The sequence below is a fragment of the Lygodium microphyllum genome, chromosome 28 (genome assembly GCF_053477565.2).
Source record: "Lygodium microphyllum isolate KBCC chromosome 28, Lygodium_microphyllum_v1.1.10, whole genome shotgun sequence".
Lineage (NCBI taxonomy): Eukaryota > Viridiplantae > Streptophyta > Polypodiopsida > Schizaeales > Lygodiaceae > Lygodium > Lygodium microphyllum.
In genome coordinates, this window is record NC_141162.1 from 124,391,007 (window position 1) to 124,409,109 (window position 18,103).

The following is an 18,103-nucleotide window of genomic DNA, read 5'->3' on the forward strand; positions in this document are numbered from 1 at the left end:
TGGACTAATGGTAGATATTAGCCAAATAGGGGGCTTTAGTTGGTCTAACAACCAAAACCCACCATATATGAGGAAAGCTTGTCTAGATAGGTGTTATGTATCTACAGCTGTCCTTACATCCCTTGCTAACTATATCCAAACCACATCACACACCATAGCAATGTCGAATCATAAACCAGTGATCTCTTCCTTCTCACTATCGTCATCTGCCTCATGTAGAGCGGGCTGGTTCCACATGGACCCAAACATATTTAAATACCATCATGTCCATAAGGGAATCGAAACCATATGGTTCAATTATTTCCCAATGACAGGTAGCCCATAAGGAAGTCTCTCTTTATGTTACAAATGCATTGCATATCTTTTGTGACACGGACTTGAAAGGTTGGCCTAATTATCATGATTAAAAACTTAATAAATAAAAGCCTATGTGACTAGGTGTCCCCTTTTGAATGGGTAGTTTCTTTCGAGGGGAAGAGCATTTACTCCCATGCTTAAGCTGGAGAGATAGTGGTGGTAATTGGATTTGTGATAAGTACTATAAGATGGATTGGATTTTGATGCACCCAAATAGGCAAGAGCAAAGGGAAAATTTATATTAGGAAATCTCTTTCATAGAAGATAGAATAACTAAAGGGAAACCTCACCTTCAAGATCTGCTTCTCTCTAGAAGGCTTGCCCTTAGATAGGAAGAGGCCTTAAAAACTAGAAGTTTACAACTTTTTTTTAGATATTGGTGGTCATACCACACAGATAGACCGACTAAGGTAAGTTTTAGTATCCTAAAGAGGTCAAGCAGGTCAAAGAGAGGCTTCCCCCTGCTGGAAAAACCTAATGGCACCTTTGCCTCTCAGACCAAGCATAAAACCTAACGGTCACCTTTAACCATTTTTTTGACCTTTTTGGTAAAACAAACAAACCTACATTAGAGCAGACAGCCACAAAAGCCATGATTTTTCGATATGGAAAAAGAGTTATCCCACCCGAATTAACTCCAATTTTGGACATAGATCTCTCAGCGGCGGTTGAGATAGCAGACTTAATTGATCCTTTAGCTAAGAGAAAGACCCTGGGCCTTATTGGGCTTCCCAAAAAATTCTTTCAAGAATTCAAAAACCTTTTGTCATGCCCCTTATGGAGATATGGGATGAAGCAGTCCATTATGGGGCTCTCCCTATCACAATTAACCAAGGGTGGTTAAACTAACTCACAAGAAGGGAGCTAAGCAATAACTAAGCAACTTGCGGCCCATAACCTATCTCAACTCCACGTAGAAGGTCTTCGCCAAGGCCTTGGCAAGGAGACTAGTACACCATATGCAAGATTGGATATGGAAGGAGCAAAAAGGCTTTGTTAAGGGCTGCTATATACTGGATGCTATCATCAGTTTGTGGGAGGGAATGGAATATGCAGAGAAACAACATCAAGACTTTGTGTTTCTCAAAATAGATTTCGATAAGGCCTATGATAGGCTGGAGTGGGACTATACACTACAGTCCTTAGTAGACATGGGATTAGGCAGAAAGTATGTCAATTTTATCTCTATTCTACTTGGGAATGCTACCACAACCATCTCAGTAAATGGCGTACTAACAGAGTCATTCCATTTGCACAAGTCCATCCGGTAAGGATGCCCTCTAACACCTCTCCTCTTTGCCAAAACTGTAGACGAATTAGACTAGATCTTAGAGCACTTTAGACTTTAGGGTAAAATTAGGGGCGTCAAACTACCCAATAAAGGAGAAGTGATACTTAACCTATTTGTAGATGACACTAATGCCGCACTCAATAATGATGCAAAGTCCATCCTCACATTTTGGAACTGCTTGGACATATTCTGTTTAGCCTCAGGCTACAAAATCAACCATACCAAAATAGGAGTCAGAACTCTTATCTAGGCCCCTCCTCAATGGATCCTGGAGGTCAGTTGCCAAATAATCCCGTAAGGAGAGGTTTTTCAGCTATTAGGTATCCCTATGGGCTTTGGAGTGACACTAAAACAAAGATGGCAATGGGTAATGAACAAAATCCATTCTAAACTAGAAAGATGGAAAGGATTCCCACAAGGAATGGCTTCATGCAGTGTTATTCTCAAGCACATCCTGATTCCTACCTATGTCTACTTCCTAGCATGCTAGCGCCCCCCCAAAGGATCCCTCAAACAACTCGAATCCTTATTTAGAAACTTTCTTTGGGGAGGAGACCCTTATAAATATAAATGTCCTAAAGTTGCTTGGAACACGTGTACCCTCTCCAAAGACAAAGGGGGATTGGGGCTTATAGACCTCTTTGTTCTTTTCGATAAATTAGCTGCAAAGTGGGTCATCAGATGCCTGCTTAACTAAGAGGAGGACTGGGCAATCCTTCTGCTCAGTCATATTCAAGATTTCAATGTTGATCAACACTCTCAGTTTAAAGACCTACCAATCCACACCATAGTATTCTCCCTAGACAAGTATAAATTCCGCACTGCAATATCCCCACTAATCAAACATATATGGGAAGCATGGCAGCAATATAAAAGGCTAATAACCATCCTTGAGGCCCAGAAGTCAAGGATATGGAGTAGAAGAGACTTTGTCTGGCTAAACCTCACTTGAACCTCATCAGTATGGGATAGCCTCCAAACTTAATAGGAAAATCAAAATCTGGTTGGACATTTGGGACAAGGACAATAGGACCTGGAGGGATCCGGAAGAGCTCAAAAGGCGGTAGAGACTGAAAAATGACGACTTAAGGTTCATTCAAGAGCGGAAAAGAGTCTGGCAAGATGTTAACCCAATGCTTATTCAGTGTAATGTGCAAGTTAAGGTGAAGGATTTCGGGTTGAACACCAAGTGCTCTCTACTCCCTCTGCCCAACTTACCCAAGGACAACAGTATACTAATCGTTGCCCTCAATTAGAGATGGTAACTTAACTAGAATAACTATCAATGGGAATATCATTTTCAACAAATATCAACCCTCTACCTCCCCCCAAAGATTTCTCATCTGCTATGGCTCATACTCCATAAGGCGGTCTGGAGAGCAGAACGTGTCGGGATAGGCAATGGCCTGTGTCCACGGTGCAAGAGGGATAAAGAAACCATAGTGCACCTTTTTATTTTATGCCCACGTAAGAGGTGTTCTTCAAACTGGTTACAACAATTCATCTCTCCTGGTCATCCATATAAACTGAAATGAAAAGAAATCCTCCTAGGTGAAGTTAATGGCCTCTCCCCCTCCTTGTGGACCTTGATACGCGAAATGCTTCTATGGTCCCTATGGTTTGTTCACAATGAAAAGTATTTAATGGTAAAGATGTTGATTGGGTCCCTCAACTAAAAGTGGATCTCTACTGGTAGGTTCAAAGAAATGCCCGAAAATTAGCAATGCATGATGTGTAGACCTCCATCAAACGTTTGGGTACCAGATGCTTCAAAGAGGAAAGAGAAGCTAAAATCAAGAAGGAGATTGCTGAACTTTTCCAGAGCATTCTAAGTACTATAATGACTAGGGACTACACCATCAGGATTCCAACCGATGTGTTCTTTACCTCGTCTGGTTGGGATTCTCCATCAATAATTTCTTGGGCCACTGGGAACCCATTTGCAATGGATAACCAATTTCTCGGGCCACTGGGAACCCCTTTGCAATGGATAACACGACATGCCAAATGACTAGTAACCCTCATGCCACCATACCCAATAGCTCCCATGATAGCCCTCTTTCTTCGCCACTTCTGACCCAACCTATGGAGCTCCCCCCAATAGCTCAATCCTAGGCCCCTTACATACTGGACACTGATAATGGTTCGCAAGTTGCGCCACAGCCAATTAGTAGACTAATGAACTCACCTCGATTCATCCAAATAGACTAGCTCCACAAAGTCCCTTTGTCTAAATATTTTGAAAATGTATGCTCACTGTAGCCTTGTTAGTCATGCTTTTGGTTGATAAAGACATACTTATTTTACTTAAATACATTTCATGTCTTCATCAAAAAAAAAACATGAAAAAGAAAACTTGGACAAAGATAAAGACATGGGTAGTAAAGGCATATTATGCACTGAGGAAGAGACTGAGAAGCTGGATGAGAACATCCTCTTATAGGTGTTTCAAGAGAAGTACCAAGAGATACCGGACACCTTGCGCAACCGAGCTCTCTCAAACCACTAGTCGCTCACAACCGAGCCGTCTCAAACCACTAGTCGCTCACATTTCCATATTTGCCCTTTTTTTCTCTTAGTTTAATACATCTTAACGTGGCTTTCTTCAATGTGGCGCGAACCTCGTGAGCTCGTGGATCGTCTCGACACTCGAACGGTCAAACCGTCTTGGCTGTCCATTCTGACGGCCCACGGGTCAGTCCTATCAAGTTGACAATGATCTCAGACTCATGGTCTCGTCTCTTTTCGCTGGTGTACGGTGACATCATGACTGCAAAGTTAGCGTTACAGAATGATTGATGGGTGTCGGCACCGAATCTTTCTGGTGGTGAGTCACACAATGGCATGGAGCCTGGACCCTGGAGGGGGCTGGAGGCACGCCGCAGCCTGCAGGGACTTTAAACTTTACGTTGTATTATTGGAATTTGGCATTGCGCATATATATTATATTTGTTGAAAGCCAAGCCTTCCAGGCTCGAACGACACGTCGTGACCATTTTTAAGTAAAAATCTGTAAGACACGACGTTACAGCCTTATTAATGAGTGTTCTTTTTTGTCCCCGCCGTACACTCCAGTCTTCATGGTCGCAACTTGCAATGAGTCGACATTGACAACATTAGTATTACATACAGGTGGGTGGGCACTGGGTACCTGTAAAAGTTTGCTTGGTTTTTTTATTTGCTGGAAGCGTGGAAATCTATAAACCCGTAAAAGTTTCCTTGTAGGGTCGAAACCAGCATCTTTTTTATGGTCCCACACTATTAAAAACCTAGTATACGATCAAATTTCAATATTGTGTCGCCTCTGGAGTCTGAGGGCATTAAGAGGTCGTGCGACTCGTGCCGCATGCGTTGTGAGCTTTCGATGGCATGAAGCTCGTGGGTTGGTACGGTGGTGCTGTATAAGCTCCCCCCTTGGATACGTACTATAAACAGGAACCAAAAGCAAACAATTTAACAACAGACATCACGTTGTGTCACACATCTGAAAACGCAAGCCCAAGGATGGCTACTAAGCTCTACGGATGCCTTTGCCTCTCTACTAATAATAGGAAGGATGCATCGCTGGAAACGGAAGGATGGCGAGGTTCGTGCTGCTGTGCATGCACAGTACACTCTGCCTTTCTAATATAACTTTGCAATGCAATGTGTACCTCTTGAGTATAACTTTGCCGCTCCCAGCCTTCCATCAAAAGGGAAAGAACGGCGGCTGTGGGTTCCGTTCACCTCCCCCTAGTCTCCAATGACTCTCCATTTCCGTCATCCTAAGTAGCTCTGAACGATGCTCCCGTGGGCCGCTACCTCTGAGATTCCGAACTGTAAACTATTGCAAAAATTGACGGTTTTCCATATTAGGTCAGTTTTCCATATTTGACAGCCAGCCAAAATGACTAAAACCGGGTGGAAGGTGGGTGCGACTCTCCTTCACGCGCACGAGGCACGAGTGCCTCTACAAAAGCAGGACACTGTATTGTGATGTCATCCCAAGCTCATTGACTTGCCCCCGCCCGATGGCTGATAGTTTGGCGACCCCCGAGGGCCAAGCCACCGTTGTTGAACCCCGGCAACGATTCGTGCCAGCCGTGCAAAGCGCGCCTGCAGTTCCTGCGAAAAAGAAAAAACAGCCCCCCTCGCGGGACCCCTCGGTAGAACGAAAGTATCTCCCTGCTCTCTCCCTCATGATGATTCCCGCATGGACAAGTGGCTATAAATGCCCAGCCTTCCCCTTCGATTGCAAATTGGAGCACTCCTTGGTGTGCTGTGTGTGCAATATATTCCGATTGAGTTGCTGCTGGTGTAGCCTCCCCTGCGCGCCGCCACCATGTTTGTCACTGTAGCCGTGATGGCGGTGAGCCTTTGCGCCTATGTCACCTTGGCCTCTCGCCTGGGCTACACCCCCCACCTCACACTCGCCCTCTTAGCCGCACTGCCCATCTTCGTCTACAAACACCTCTCTGCTTTGAAGATGTCCGTGTCCTCTTTTCGCCTCGCCACCTTCTTCAAACTGCATGGGCCTACCGCCTTTCTTCTGCTGCGAGAGAAGCTCTCCAAAGGTGACGAGACCTTCCCCATCGGCAAGTACAACCTTGTGGTCTTCAACCTCAACATCATCAAGCACTGCTTGGTGCAGAAAGCCTCCAACTATGACAAAGGGGGGCGAGCTGCCAGGCTCATGGGCGACGTCGTGGGACCTCGCGGCATTCTCGGCGCCCTGGATGAGGATGACCACGTACCCTCCCACCAAGTTTTGAACCCACATACCAAGCAAGCCGAGAGAATTCAAGCTTTTGAGGACCTGGTCCTCGAAGAGACGGACAACAAGCTCAGAGAATGGAAAGGACTGGTGACTAATGGGAAGGCCAGCCATGAGGTAGACCTGTATGTGGATTTGAATGAGATTTTCTTCAAGGTGCTCTATAAGTTCGCATTTGGGATAGACCTCAGCAAGGAGAAATTCCACCACGTGCATCACCTTGTGTCGAAGCTTGAGAGATACTCGGCGGTGGTGGGGTTTGTCCCTGCCAAGCTATTGCCACTCTACAAGCTCTATCGAAGTGATGTGCGAGCTCTTATAAGTGGCCTCAACAAAGTGGTGGAGGAAATCATCAAAGAAGGCGGTGCAGGATCACCCCTAGCGGAGTTGCAAGAGGATGCAGCAGGCGTGGACAGTGAGCAACTACGTGATACAGTGAAAAATTTGTTGTTTGCGGGGGCAACGACAGCAGCAAATGCGCTAGGGTGGGCGGTGCATTTGGTGTCCAACGACCTAAAGTGGGGTGAGAGGGTGACTAGGTCAGCAAGGATCAAGGATCTTAACTTTTTTAAGAATGTGTGCTTAGAGACGAATCGAATGTACCCGCAAGCCAATGTGATAACAAGGCGAGCAAAGAGTGATGACTACGTGGAGGGTTATGGGGCCATACCTAAGGGCAAAGTCTTGGTCATCCCCATCATTGCGCTACACTATCATCCAGTGTACTACAAGAATGCGCAAGTCTTCAACCCGGACCGTTGGGTGGAGGGGCAAAAACTACCACCACTCATGTCCTACATTCCTTTCACGGCAGGGCCACGACAATGTATCGGGCAAAGCCTCTTCAATCGAGCGGGGCCACCACTATTGATGCGTCTCTATGACACCTTCTCCTTCGAACCGTTGCACAGCCACCCAACACCCAAGTGGCCCAATGCTGTGCTACCCCCAAATGCTGGTGGCTTTAGGATGGTCATCCATCCCAATGCTTAAAGGTGTAGAGCTATCAGCCCTATGATCTCTTGTTTTATGTATGACACTCTTGTCCCCGTTTAGTATATGTATGCTTATGTGTGTATCCATCAAATAGGATTGGCCATATGCTCAAGCTTATAGCAACACTCTCTTCAAGTTCTACTTGAGGAAAAGCTTTGCCATGAACATGTTAAAAAATAAATGTAGAAATTTAAGCACTCATATTATTAGAATCTAATAAAAATCTTATTAATGGTTATCTTTCTTTACAAATATAATATTATATATTTATAAATTATTTAAAGTATTGGTAAATATATGTTTTACACCCTCTCATTTGTCATTGGTTACATATATTTTTATAGTTCACAAAACTTTATGCTAGGATAACAAGCTATTGAGACACTATTTCCTTGTTATTTTAAGTTTACAATAATTTGTGATGTGTACACCTACTCGAACAAGTGCTCGAATAGGAAAATATGAATTTCTCATTGATTGTGCATGTCCTAGAAATCACATGATAAAACTTCTTATGGATGAGAAAATCACTTTTAAAAAGAGGAGTTATCCTAGGAATTGCCTTCTTGTATATGCACCAAAATGAGCCATTCTCAACCTTTTTTGTTTTATCTCTCATTAAGATTTGATACTCAAAACATCATTGCAAAGAAATAATATGGTTGTCCTAAGTTTGGACCATAATACTAGCATATTCTTTGATTACAAAAACTAATAAATAAGACATGACATGTATGATTATAAAGTCAAGGTACTCTCTAGTTTACAAAAAAGAAAAGTCTAAGAAAAAAGGTGGAAGGTAGCTTGGTGACCAAATGTTACTAATTTATTTAGGAGTAAGGTCTATAATGTTTAGACGTGTGTAGAAATATTAGCCTATTTAGTTTCCTAGATGTGCCAAGACATAATAAAATAAAACTCTTTTCCATTGACTAGATTTAGTTTATGTTACTATGTTATGTTTAAAACAATGGCACTAGTGCCAAAAGCAATACCTCTTGTTTTGTTTCAATGAAGTTTCCAACACCAATTTAAACCAATGTTATTCATGAAAATAGTACACGAAAGGATATATTAGAGCTTAGTGTTCATCTATTTTGATGCAGAAATAGAGGTATTATTACACTTGATTTGGAAAACATGATGCTTTCTTGTATGAAAAGTATACCCCAAAGCAAGGCCAACTCTATGCCTTTGTGTCTAACCAGTAGTGTTCAATTTACACCTCATTTTTAAAAAATGTATCCAAGTAACTATTGTGAGTGTATGGTTTACCTAAACATCCAACAAATGCATTAAGAAAGGGATGTGACATCTAAGTTCTGAAAATATACATAAATAAGACATGATGCATTGTGAAGTGCAAGCAAAGTACAACCTAAGGCAGTGAGTGTATTATAAAAAGTATGATCTTTGACATATTTTCTCTTAGAGTCAATGGAATACATTGGATTGAGATGAAAAATTAAAGTCTTTTGGATACAAACTATTAAGTATGATTTTTAATACATATTACATGAAAATTGATGCAATGCTTCAGAAGGATAGGTGAAACTGTTGAGCCAAATGCACCAACAGTCAGGACTTTGGACGGACTTCTATTGTTTTAGAAGCTGCAACTCACTTCAGCGACAATCTCTCACCTTGTCTCTCACATTCCGCTCTAACTAGCGAAGCATCCTCCTTTCCAACTCAAGAAAGCAAGAACACAAGACTAGCTTTGAGTTGTAGTGAACTAACCTAACTTACCTTTTTGTGTTTGATGACTCGAAGGCTTGAAGATGGTTCCACAACCACGATCAACACGATCCAATGCTATCGCTCCTTCTCATCCACCACCAAGCACACCAACGAGTTGACGACCTAGTAGAGAAAAAGAGAAAAGCAAGAAGACGATGGAGAGCTTCACCTTCCCTCAATCCCTCGCGTAATACACCTCTCACTCTCTCCCTCTCAATCACTCTCACAATGCAATGGAAGCAAGATGATAGAATGGAAAGATAGAATAGAAAGCCTAAGTAGTCACATAGACAGAGCTTCCATAGCATGGATGTGCCAAAAGGGTGAATACAACCGAGACCTCCCACCCTTATATGGACCAAGAATTAGGGTTAGGGTTAGGGTTTGTGTTTTGTGTTTAGGGTTTTCTCCCCTTTTGTGTTCAAGGTTTCCACAACTATGAATTAGGGTTTGCACCCTCTCTTGGGCATTCTTTCCACTTACTGGGCTCTAGGCTGGTCAATCCTTGAAACATGCTTGTACCTTAACCTAAATAGACTAAGGCTATGCTAATCTAATCACAATTCCATGTGCGCAGCCCACAACACACATGGCATAGAGTCTCAAGGTGAGCCAAAGGTGCTCCAAGTTTGAATCTAGACAGAGATGATTCAGGTGAGACCATTGCCCCTTTTAGGGGGCCTTTTCAAATTGTGGGTCCCATGAGATTGGGTTACCCAATAAACCCATAAAAACCAACCCATCATCTTGACAAGTATCCACAGCTTGTAAAACATACATGTTCTAACTTTAAAATATTAAAAAATTGATGCAATGCATCAAAATGACCCACAACAAACTACAATACTCTGATGCAGTGTGGACTTCTAAAGACACAAATGACTCATTCTATGACACATCGCAATAGAAATTCATAAAGTCAATATTTAATCAATATATTGTTTTCCTTTATTTATTAAAAATTTAAACAAATCTTCGAGACATGGTATGCTTTGATGGCTATTTTTTGACTTTGTTATGCAAAACATTTTATCTATGGAGTTACAAAAACGATTAGTTGTTAAACATGTGCATGAACTAGACCTTGGTCACTTTTAATTGGTTTTACTAGTTTGAAATCTTGAAGGGGGATTTCTTCTTACCTTTATTTCCTTATGAAGCCTAAATGAATTTGTAACATGGTTGTCTTGATAGCATTTCTAGCCTTAAAAGTAAAAGCTCTTGTTAGAGAACTCACTTATACTCTTAGGCTTAAGGGTTTGAAAATGTACGCATTTTAATAACATGAAGTCCACTATGCATATATTCTCTTTAGAGTAAACCATCCAAGAAGTATGCATTTATACTCATTCGACTTTTATAGATGAATTTACATTAATCGAGGCACCAAAATAGATTAGATGAGCTAGAGTGATTTAAAAGCTTATAATCTCATGTTTAAAAATAGAAAAGTGATTACTATAAGATATAATAGTTATTTGGACTTTTGGATAGGTCCTATAATATATGAGTTAGTTTGAGAGGAATTCAGCATAGTAAATTTATATATTTCGTTTTTGTCTTCAGCTTTTGTATATTAAAGTTGACTTAAGTGTGGTAAGATTGCATTGGAATAATACAACATACATTTTCTTTGATTGTGTACTATCATTTGAGCTCAAATTTCCCCACCTTTTTGTGACTCAAGAAAATAGCAAAACCAAAAAGTAGAGGATTTTCTAGCTCATTTTCAGTAATTTGTGAATAAAGAACATGTCATTTTGAAAAGTGGCATTGAAAATACAAAAGTCTAAAGAGAATATTTAAAACTACTCCAAACATTTCTCCTAGGATGCAAAAACACCCAAATGGTTTGTGATAATGTTAGGACTAGGGCATTATAGGTGTTCCTTCTATTCCGGCATGCACTAACCCAAATATGCATAATGCACAAACACACCACTAGTGGTTAATGGTCATGACATCATGTCTCCCAAGTAAGTCTTAAATAAGTTTACAATTCGCACTAATGATCAATGGTTGCTCAAGAAAATGAAGGAGAATATACTATCTATTCCAATTTATAGAGCATTCACACATGAACTTAAGTCTATAGACAAATATGTTGAAATAGATTAACATGTAGTGTTCACTTGACAAAATCGTACCATGAATAAATTATGAACAAGAAAGCTAGATCCAAATTTGACATGTGAAGTAAAATAAAGGATGATAACATCTAGGAATATGTTTAGTTATTGCGTTGCAAGTTTTCTTTTAGAAAGAAGAGCAAAATTTCAAGTTAAAAGAGATATTTTTGTATGGTTCTTATAAATTAAAAGAAAAATGTCTTACATATGGTTCTTAGATGGTTGAAACAAAAGCCATAAAGGGGAGCAATCAATAGGCTATAGAGGGAAAAGCCCGTGTTAACACCAAAATAATAGATCAAGTAGAGTACAAGCATTCACTTATCATGTAATAATCTCATGAAAGAATAGAGAATTGAAACTTTGTTGGGACCATAGTTGTCACTTGCTTGCATGAATTTCTACTCGGGCTACATTCAAGTTACTTAAAGAAGTGATGTAGTTCTTATGAATTTTAAAGGAACCTTTGCTTCATATTAGCTTTGAAGGAAGGGATTACACCATGATGATCCTTTTTCTTGAAAATGACATTATTCTTGTTCAACCACACATATGACAAGGAAATCACTCCAAGAGTGGCAAAGTAAAAGGCCTACATGATTGCACACACCAAGAAAAATTTCTTGCCGATCGAGAAAAAAATGACATAAGTCTCTCTAAATGTTATGTAAAAATGTATGAAAGGGGGAGATGTGGGGATAAGAGAGAAAGATGAATGAGAGTCTTAGGATGAAGCTTGCATCTAGGGCAAAGATTATTTTGAATATCGAGCTTAGGAACCCTATCAAAAGTCTAAAGGGCCTTACATAAGACTAGCCACAAATGGCAAGCAAGCTTGTTACAAGGGGAGAAAGCCGAGATATCTTAAACTTATTACCCATCGATTATCAAACTAATTAAATGACCACCTTTCATTCAACCAAGTGAAAAAAGAGGGGAGTTTGGGGTGAGGTTGGGAATCTTGAAATGTTTTTTGCTACTAGACCATCTGAAATGTAAAATACGAAGGTTGTTATGGTTGTTAGACTTAATGGTAAAACACGTCTGGAAAGCTCAAAGTTTGTCCACTTAATGGTCGTACAAGATCTAGAAAGCCCAACTCTAGTTGTGAGATTTTCCACATTGATCCATTTGTCATTTTTACATTAGTCTTGCCAATGAATAGGCCTCTTATTGAGCATCTAATTATGAGCCTTGATTAAATGGTTGAAATGATTATGGTTTAAAGTAATTGAACCAAATAGAGTTGCCTAATGAAACCCTCTTGCCCTTTTAAAATGAACTTGTTCATATGTAAGGTGTTCATCTAGAAGAGTAAGAGCAAAAACTTTGTGCACTAAGTTAGATAAGAAATAGGCTTCCAATTGTATGTCACATCCCTATCCTCCCTCTTATGAACAAGCTTAATGACCTTGGTGTTCAGAAAGATAAGAAGGGCTATGTAGTATTGCATAGCCTCCTTTCATAAGATCATAAGGTAAGTTATCAAAGAATCTTTAAACTCAATGAGAAACTCATTAGGAAGACTATCTCATCATGGCTAGGGGTCTTGCCTACTTGAAAATTTTCAATGTTTAATTTTAGCTCCAAAGGGGAGAGGGGACGATCACATACTTGAGCAAGATTAAAAGGCATAGTTTTCTTCTTATTCTAGTAATAGATCCTTGATCCTTAGCAATATGGAAAGATTTCTCCATACAAAGATACTACATTGTATTTTTTGACAACAATAAAAGAACTTCTGATAATTCTTGTGACTTAGATATATCAAACATCGTGAATAGAAAATGGTATGGAAATCTCTCTCTCTCTCTCTCTCTCTCTCTCTCTCCATGTGTGTGTGTGTGTGTCCCCCTGTCTCTCACATCTTGGACCATTGCTTGTCAGCTAGCTACCTTAGTTGCAAACCACAAGGTTATTACTTCAATACTACCTCATTTGTTGTTCATATCAAAATATTCATTTCCAAGCATTGCAAACCACATAAAATAAAAGATTCAACAAAATGACAAATGCTTCGACTCTCCTCACAATGTTACAATGTGCAAATAGTTGTGAATATATAGATCTAACTAACAAATATCATTGTAGGTTGTGAATATTTATAAGATAGTTGCAAAAGTATCTAATGGATATTTGATTTTCTTTATTTTTTGAACTTCTCTCTCTCTCTCTCTCTCTCTCTCTTTCTCTCTCTCTCTCTCTCTCTATTTCTTTGTGTCTCTTAAGACACATATTCACCCATGTACACACAAAAGTTGAGAGCAACCATGGTTTCATTTTATGTGGGCATATCTAAAGGCCTTTGAAACTTCTTGATCTTTGAGCCTCACACACACACACACACACACACACATGTTTAGACACTAAGAGGAAAGACATAAACAACAAAACTTAGTTTAAGAGAAAGTCAAGCAAGTTGTAGTTGCATTGAGAAGTACACTTGTTTTGCTTGCATGATAATTAATAGATTTATTTTCATGTTTTTAATGGAATTTATTCTCATAAGATTGAGACATTAAGTGCCATCCATAAACGAATAAATTTCCCTACCCAGTAAATTGATCCAAAATCTAATTAATGAATTGAAATGGATAGTAATACTTAACTATCTGCTTATTAAGCTGTCTAAAATCTATGTAAATCTGAATCTAATTATTATTCTTCTTCTTGATGACAACTAGTGAGCACCACTTTGTGTGTTGTAGTGAAAATATTAGGCTAGCTTTCTATAGTTTTGTTGCTTTGTTGAATAGCATGTCCCTTAGTTCAAACTGCATACACCTTACTTTTGGACACGCATAGGGCAACCCTCTTCCTTTAAGGGGATAGTATGCATAGCCAAGTTGGGAGGAATGCCTCTTAGCTCATCATAACTCCAAGCAAAGATGTCGTAAATTCCTAAATCAAGGAATCATAGTCATTTCTCTTTTCCAAACTAAGCATGGACCCTAATTTAATTGGTCATGAATATTTCATTGTACCAATGTCTAACTCAACTACATCTACATCCCTTATCTTCTCGGGAGCTTCTACTGGCTCATTCAAAGTTACTTGATGGATATCCTCTGTAGTGGACCCCTCATTGGATTTATCAATTGACAGTGACTCACTTGTTGAGATATCGAGCTCCACTCGTGATATGCCAGGGTGACCGTTGTGCATTTATGTCACCGACGTGTCAGTTGCAGATGCGGTTGGTACACCGCCCATGAATAATAGCTAGATGACAGCTATCCTTATCTACTCTAGTTCGTGGCTCAGTTAGTATGCCACCTTAGTTAGTTGAGTTTGGTTTGAGACCTATATATAGGGTTCTTCTATTTCTTTGTACTTGACTTCTTTTTGGCTTACACAACTAAGAAGAGGAAAACTGTTTTTCAGCCTCCACCTTTGTGTTTATTCCCCCATTGTGCAAGCAAGAAAGCTACAAGTGAGACTCCTTCCTTCTCTCCCACAATCTTGACATGGTATCAGAGCCTTGTTCGTGGTAAGGAGCTCAAGAAAGCAAGCCAAGCTCGCGGTGTTTTGGTAAGAGGAGCAGTGTTGCTTTCATTTTCTGTTTTGGGAGCAGATCTCTGCAGGTAGCACAGCCGGAAATTGCAAGAGTGCATTGACTCAGGTTGAGACGCCCTTCGCGGTGAAGCAAGAGGGCAGTATATGCTGCGGGATTTGGCTAAAGCCCTTGGCGACCCTGTTTTTTTTATTTGAGGCCATTTCGGGGCCTGTTTTGGAGGCGGAAGTTTTCTGCACGCACTCAGGAAAAGGCCCAGTTTTATGCTGTGCAGCCACTGTTCTACAGATTTGCCCTTGTGAGGCTTGAAGCTGTGTTCTCTGCAGTGATAGAATTTTTTGCAGTATTCTGTAATGGCGTCTGATTCTCTTTCACAGATTGTAACTGAAAAGCTTGACAAGAACAACTTCCAAGCATGGAAGTTTAGAATGACGAATTTCCTTATGGGAAAAGAATATTGGGAATTTATTGCAGGAAATGAAGAAGAACCAGTTCTTCCTGATGTTCCCAATCAACAGCAAATGCAGACATTCAAAGCATGGCATGAGAGAGCCAGGAAAGTTATGTACTGGCTGTCTATCAATATTTCAGACTCTATGATTGTGCATATTCAGGATGCAAGTACGCCAAAGGAGGCATGGGATACTTTGTCAAAAATGTATAACACAAATACGCAAGCCAGGAAAATGCAGCTCAAGCAAGAGTTGCATAATGTGCAAAGAGAAAGTATGAGCATCAATGACTACCACATGAAGGTGAAGAAGATTGCAGATGCACTTGCTTCCATTGGGTCGCCAGTGGAAGATGATGATTTAGTTTCTGTGACCTTGAATGGTCTAGGAAAGAATTATGCACAGTTTCGGACATCCATTTCAGTTCGTGAAAGATTTCCTGATTTTGAGGAGTTGATTGCTCTTCTAATTTCTGAGGAGCAAAGAAATGATGGTGCATCTTCTTCAGGAGGAACTTCAAAAGAAACTGTCTTCTACTCAAATGCTGGAAGAGGTAGAGGCAGAGGTAGAGGAGGCCGATTTGGAGGCCGTGGTAGAAATTAGAATATGCAGCAAACTCAAGAAAACCAGTCCTATGGAGGAGGACGTGGTAACTCTAGAGGCAGGGGGAGCCAAAGAGGTCGTGGTGGATGGCAAAGAGGCCAAAATGCAAACAGTAATGTTGAATGCTACTACTGTGGTAAAATGGGTCATATGGCTAAAGACTGCTATAAAAAGCAGAATGACATCATGAATGGAAAACTGCAACAAGGAAATTATGCATCTTCTAGTAGACAGGGTGATGACAGAAATGAGCATTTGTTTATGGTGCAGCACATGAATAATTCTGTGACAAGTGCAGAAGAAAGCAACGATGTATGGTATGTTGACTCAGGTGCATCAAACCACATGACAGGTCATGCAGAATGGATGGAGGATGCAAGGAAAATGGAAAAACCAGGATTTGTGGAGATTGGTGATGATACTGCACATCCTATTGTGCAGATTGGAAAAATTCCTTTGTCTATGCAGGATGGGAAAAAGAAATACTTGTCCGATGTATTTCATGTCCTGAATATCACCAAGAATCTGGTTTCTGTTGGTCAAATGGTTGAGCAGGGCTTGCAAGTCATATTTAATCCTCATGGATGCTTTGTTGAGGATATGAAAAATAAAGGTCGCTTGATAGCAAAAGGAAAGAAGAAGGGCAGAATGTTTACGTTGGATGCAGACATGTCTGAATTGAGTGCAGCAATGTTTGCACATGGGACCGGTGTAGTTGCAGATATTGATATCTGGCATAAACGGATTGGTCATGTTAATGTACAGCGACTTAAATCAATGCAGGCCCAAAATATTGTTGCAGGATTGCCTAAATTCAAGGTTGCAGAAATGCATAAGGTATGTGAAGCCTGCCAATTTGGAAAACAGGCAAGGAAACCATTTCTTAGACATGTTCAAGAGAGTGAGAAGCCATTGGAATTAATCCACTCTGATGTGTGGACTACTAAAGCTGCATCTCTTGGAGGCTGTCATTATTTTGTCACTTTTATTGATGACTATAACAGAAAAGTTTGAGTGTATTTTATGAAAAAGAAAAGTGAAGTTTTTGGGCATTTCAAAACTCTTAAAGCTATCGTTGAAAAAGAAACAGGCATGCAAATAAAATGCCTAAGGTCAGATGGAGGTAACAGGGAACAATCTGCCCTTAGAAGGTCTTTTAGATGCAACCTCCAACTTGGTCATTACTCTTCTGATCAACTGGCTATTAAATTATCAACTTCAACATCAACACAAAGATGAGCATAATGGAAGAGAAATTGTAGCCTACCTTGATGTAAAGTTTTATTGCATATGTTCATTCATCAAGCATGACCAATGACAACACTAGCTATGCATGCATGATATTTCCAAATATATTCATCTTAACCAATACTTACTTTATGCGAAAAGCCCAACTAGAGAGTTTGATGGTGGGCCCTTCATAGTAGATAAATGTCTATTCTTCCATCCAAACCCACATGAAGCTCATGAGGCTCTTTATTGCTAAATCAACCTGTTATGAAAAAAGTATTTGATTATTAGTACAAAAAAAAGGACCAATATCACCATCTAAAACTTGATATAATATATATAAGAGGATTCATCACTAGCAACATGAGATACCTAGTTGTAGAGATTCTCATGCCTTGAGATGAATATGGAGCATCCCAATCATGATAAACTTGCATCCTCCTCCATACCCTTAGCCTTACTACTAGATCAACTCAGATTGTGTCAGAAATGTAGCAGGTCATCATAATCAGTTTAAAAAAAGTATAAAGCAGCAAGGAATCATAACCAATAGCAACTTAAGCGTATAGTCTGAGCTATCCATTCCAATGAGAGAAAAGTGTGACTTGAAAATGCACTATATCCTTGATACAGTCAAAGATCCAACTCTTATGTAAAGCTTCCACGAACATCTGGTGTGAGGATTATAAGAGGGAACAATCTGCCCTTGGAAGGTCTTTTAGACCCAACCTGCAACTTGGTCATTGCTCTTCTGATCAACTGCCTATCAAACTATCAACTTCAACATCAACACAAAGATTAGCATAATGGAAGAGAAATTCTACAATTTGTACTTATAGATCTTGGTTCTTCATATGTGGCTCCCTCTATATTAGTAGCTATACTACCCTGGTTATTTTAGATGTAGCATACTAGGACGCTTCATGGTTTCAACCTGCTAACCTACTGCTCATGCTTAAAATTAGAAAAGTGATTACTTTAAGATATAATAGTTATTTGGACTTTTGGATAGGTCCTATAATATGTGAGTTAGTTTGA

The 18,103-nt window shown here is 40.1% G+C and overlaps 1 protein-coding gene across 1 annotated transcript; it reads left to right on the forward strand.

Annotated features, from left to right (window-relative positions):
- The first annotated feature begins 5,113 nt into the window (after positions 1-5,113).
- On the forward strand, positions 5,114-7,629 carry LOC148011956 (cytokinin hydroxylase-like). The gene has a single exon (XM_087670845.1). It carries the CDS (start codon positions 5,970-5,972, stop codon positions 7,392-7,394), a length of 1,425 nt encoding a protein of 474 aa, XP_087526971.1. The 5' UTR covers positions 5,114-5,969; the 3' UTR covers positions 7,395-7,629.
- The last annotated feature ends 10,474 nt before the right edge of the window (positions 7,630-18,103 follow it).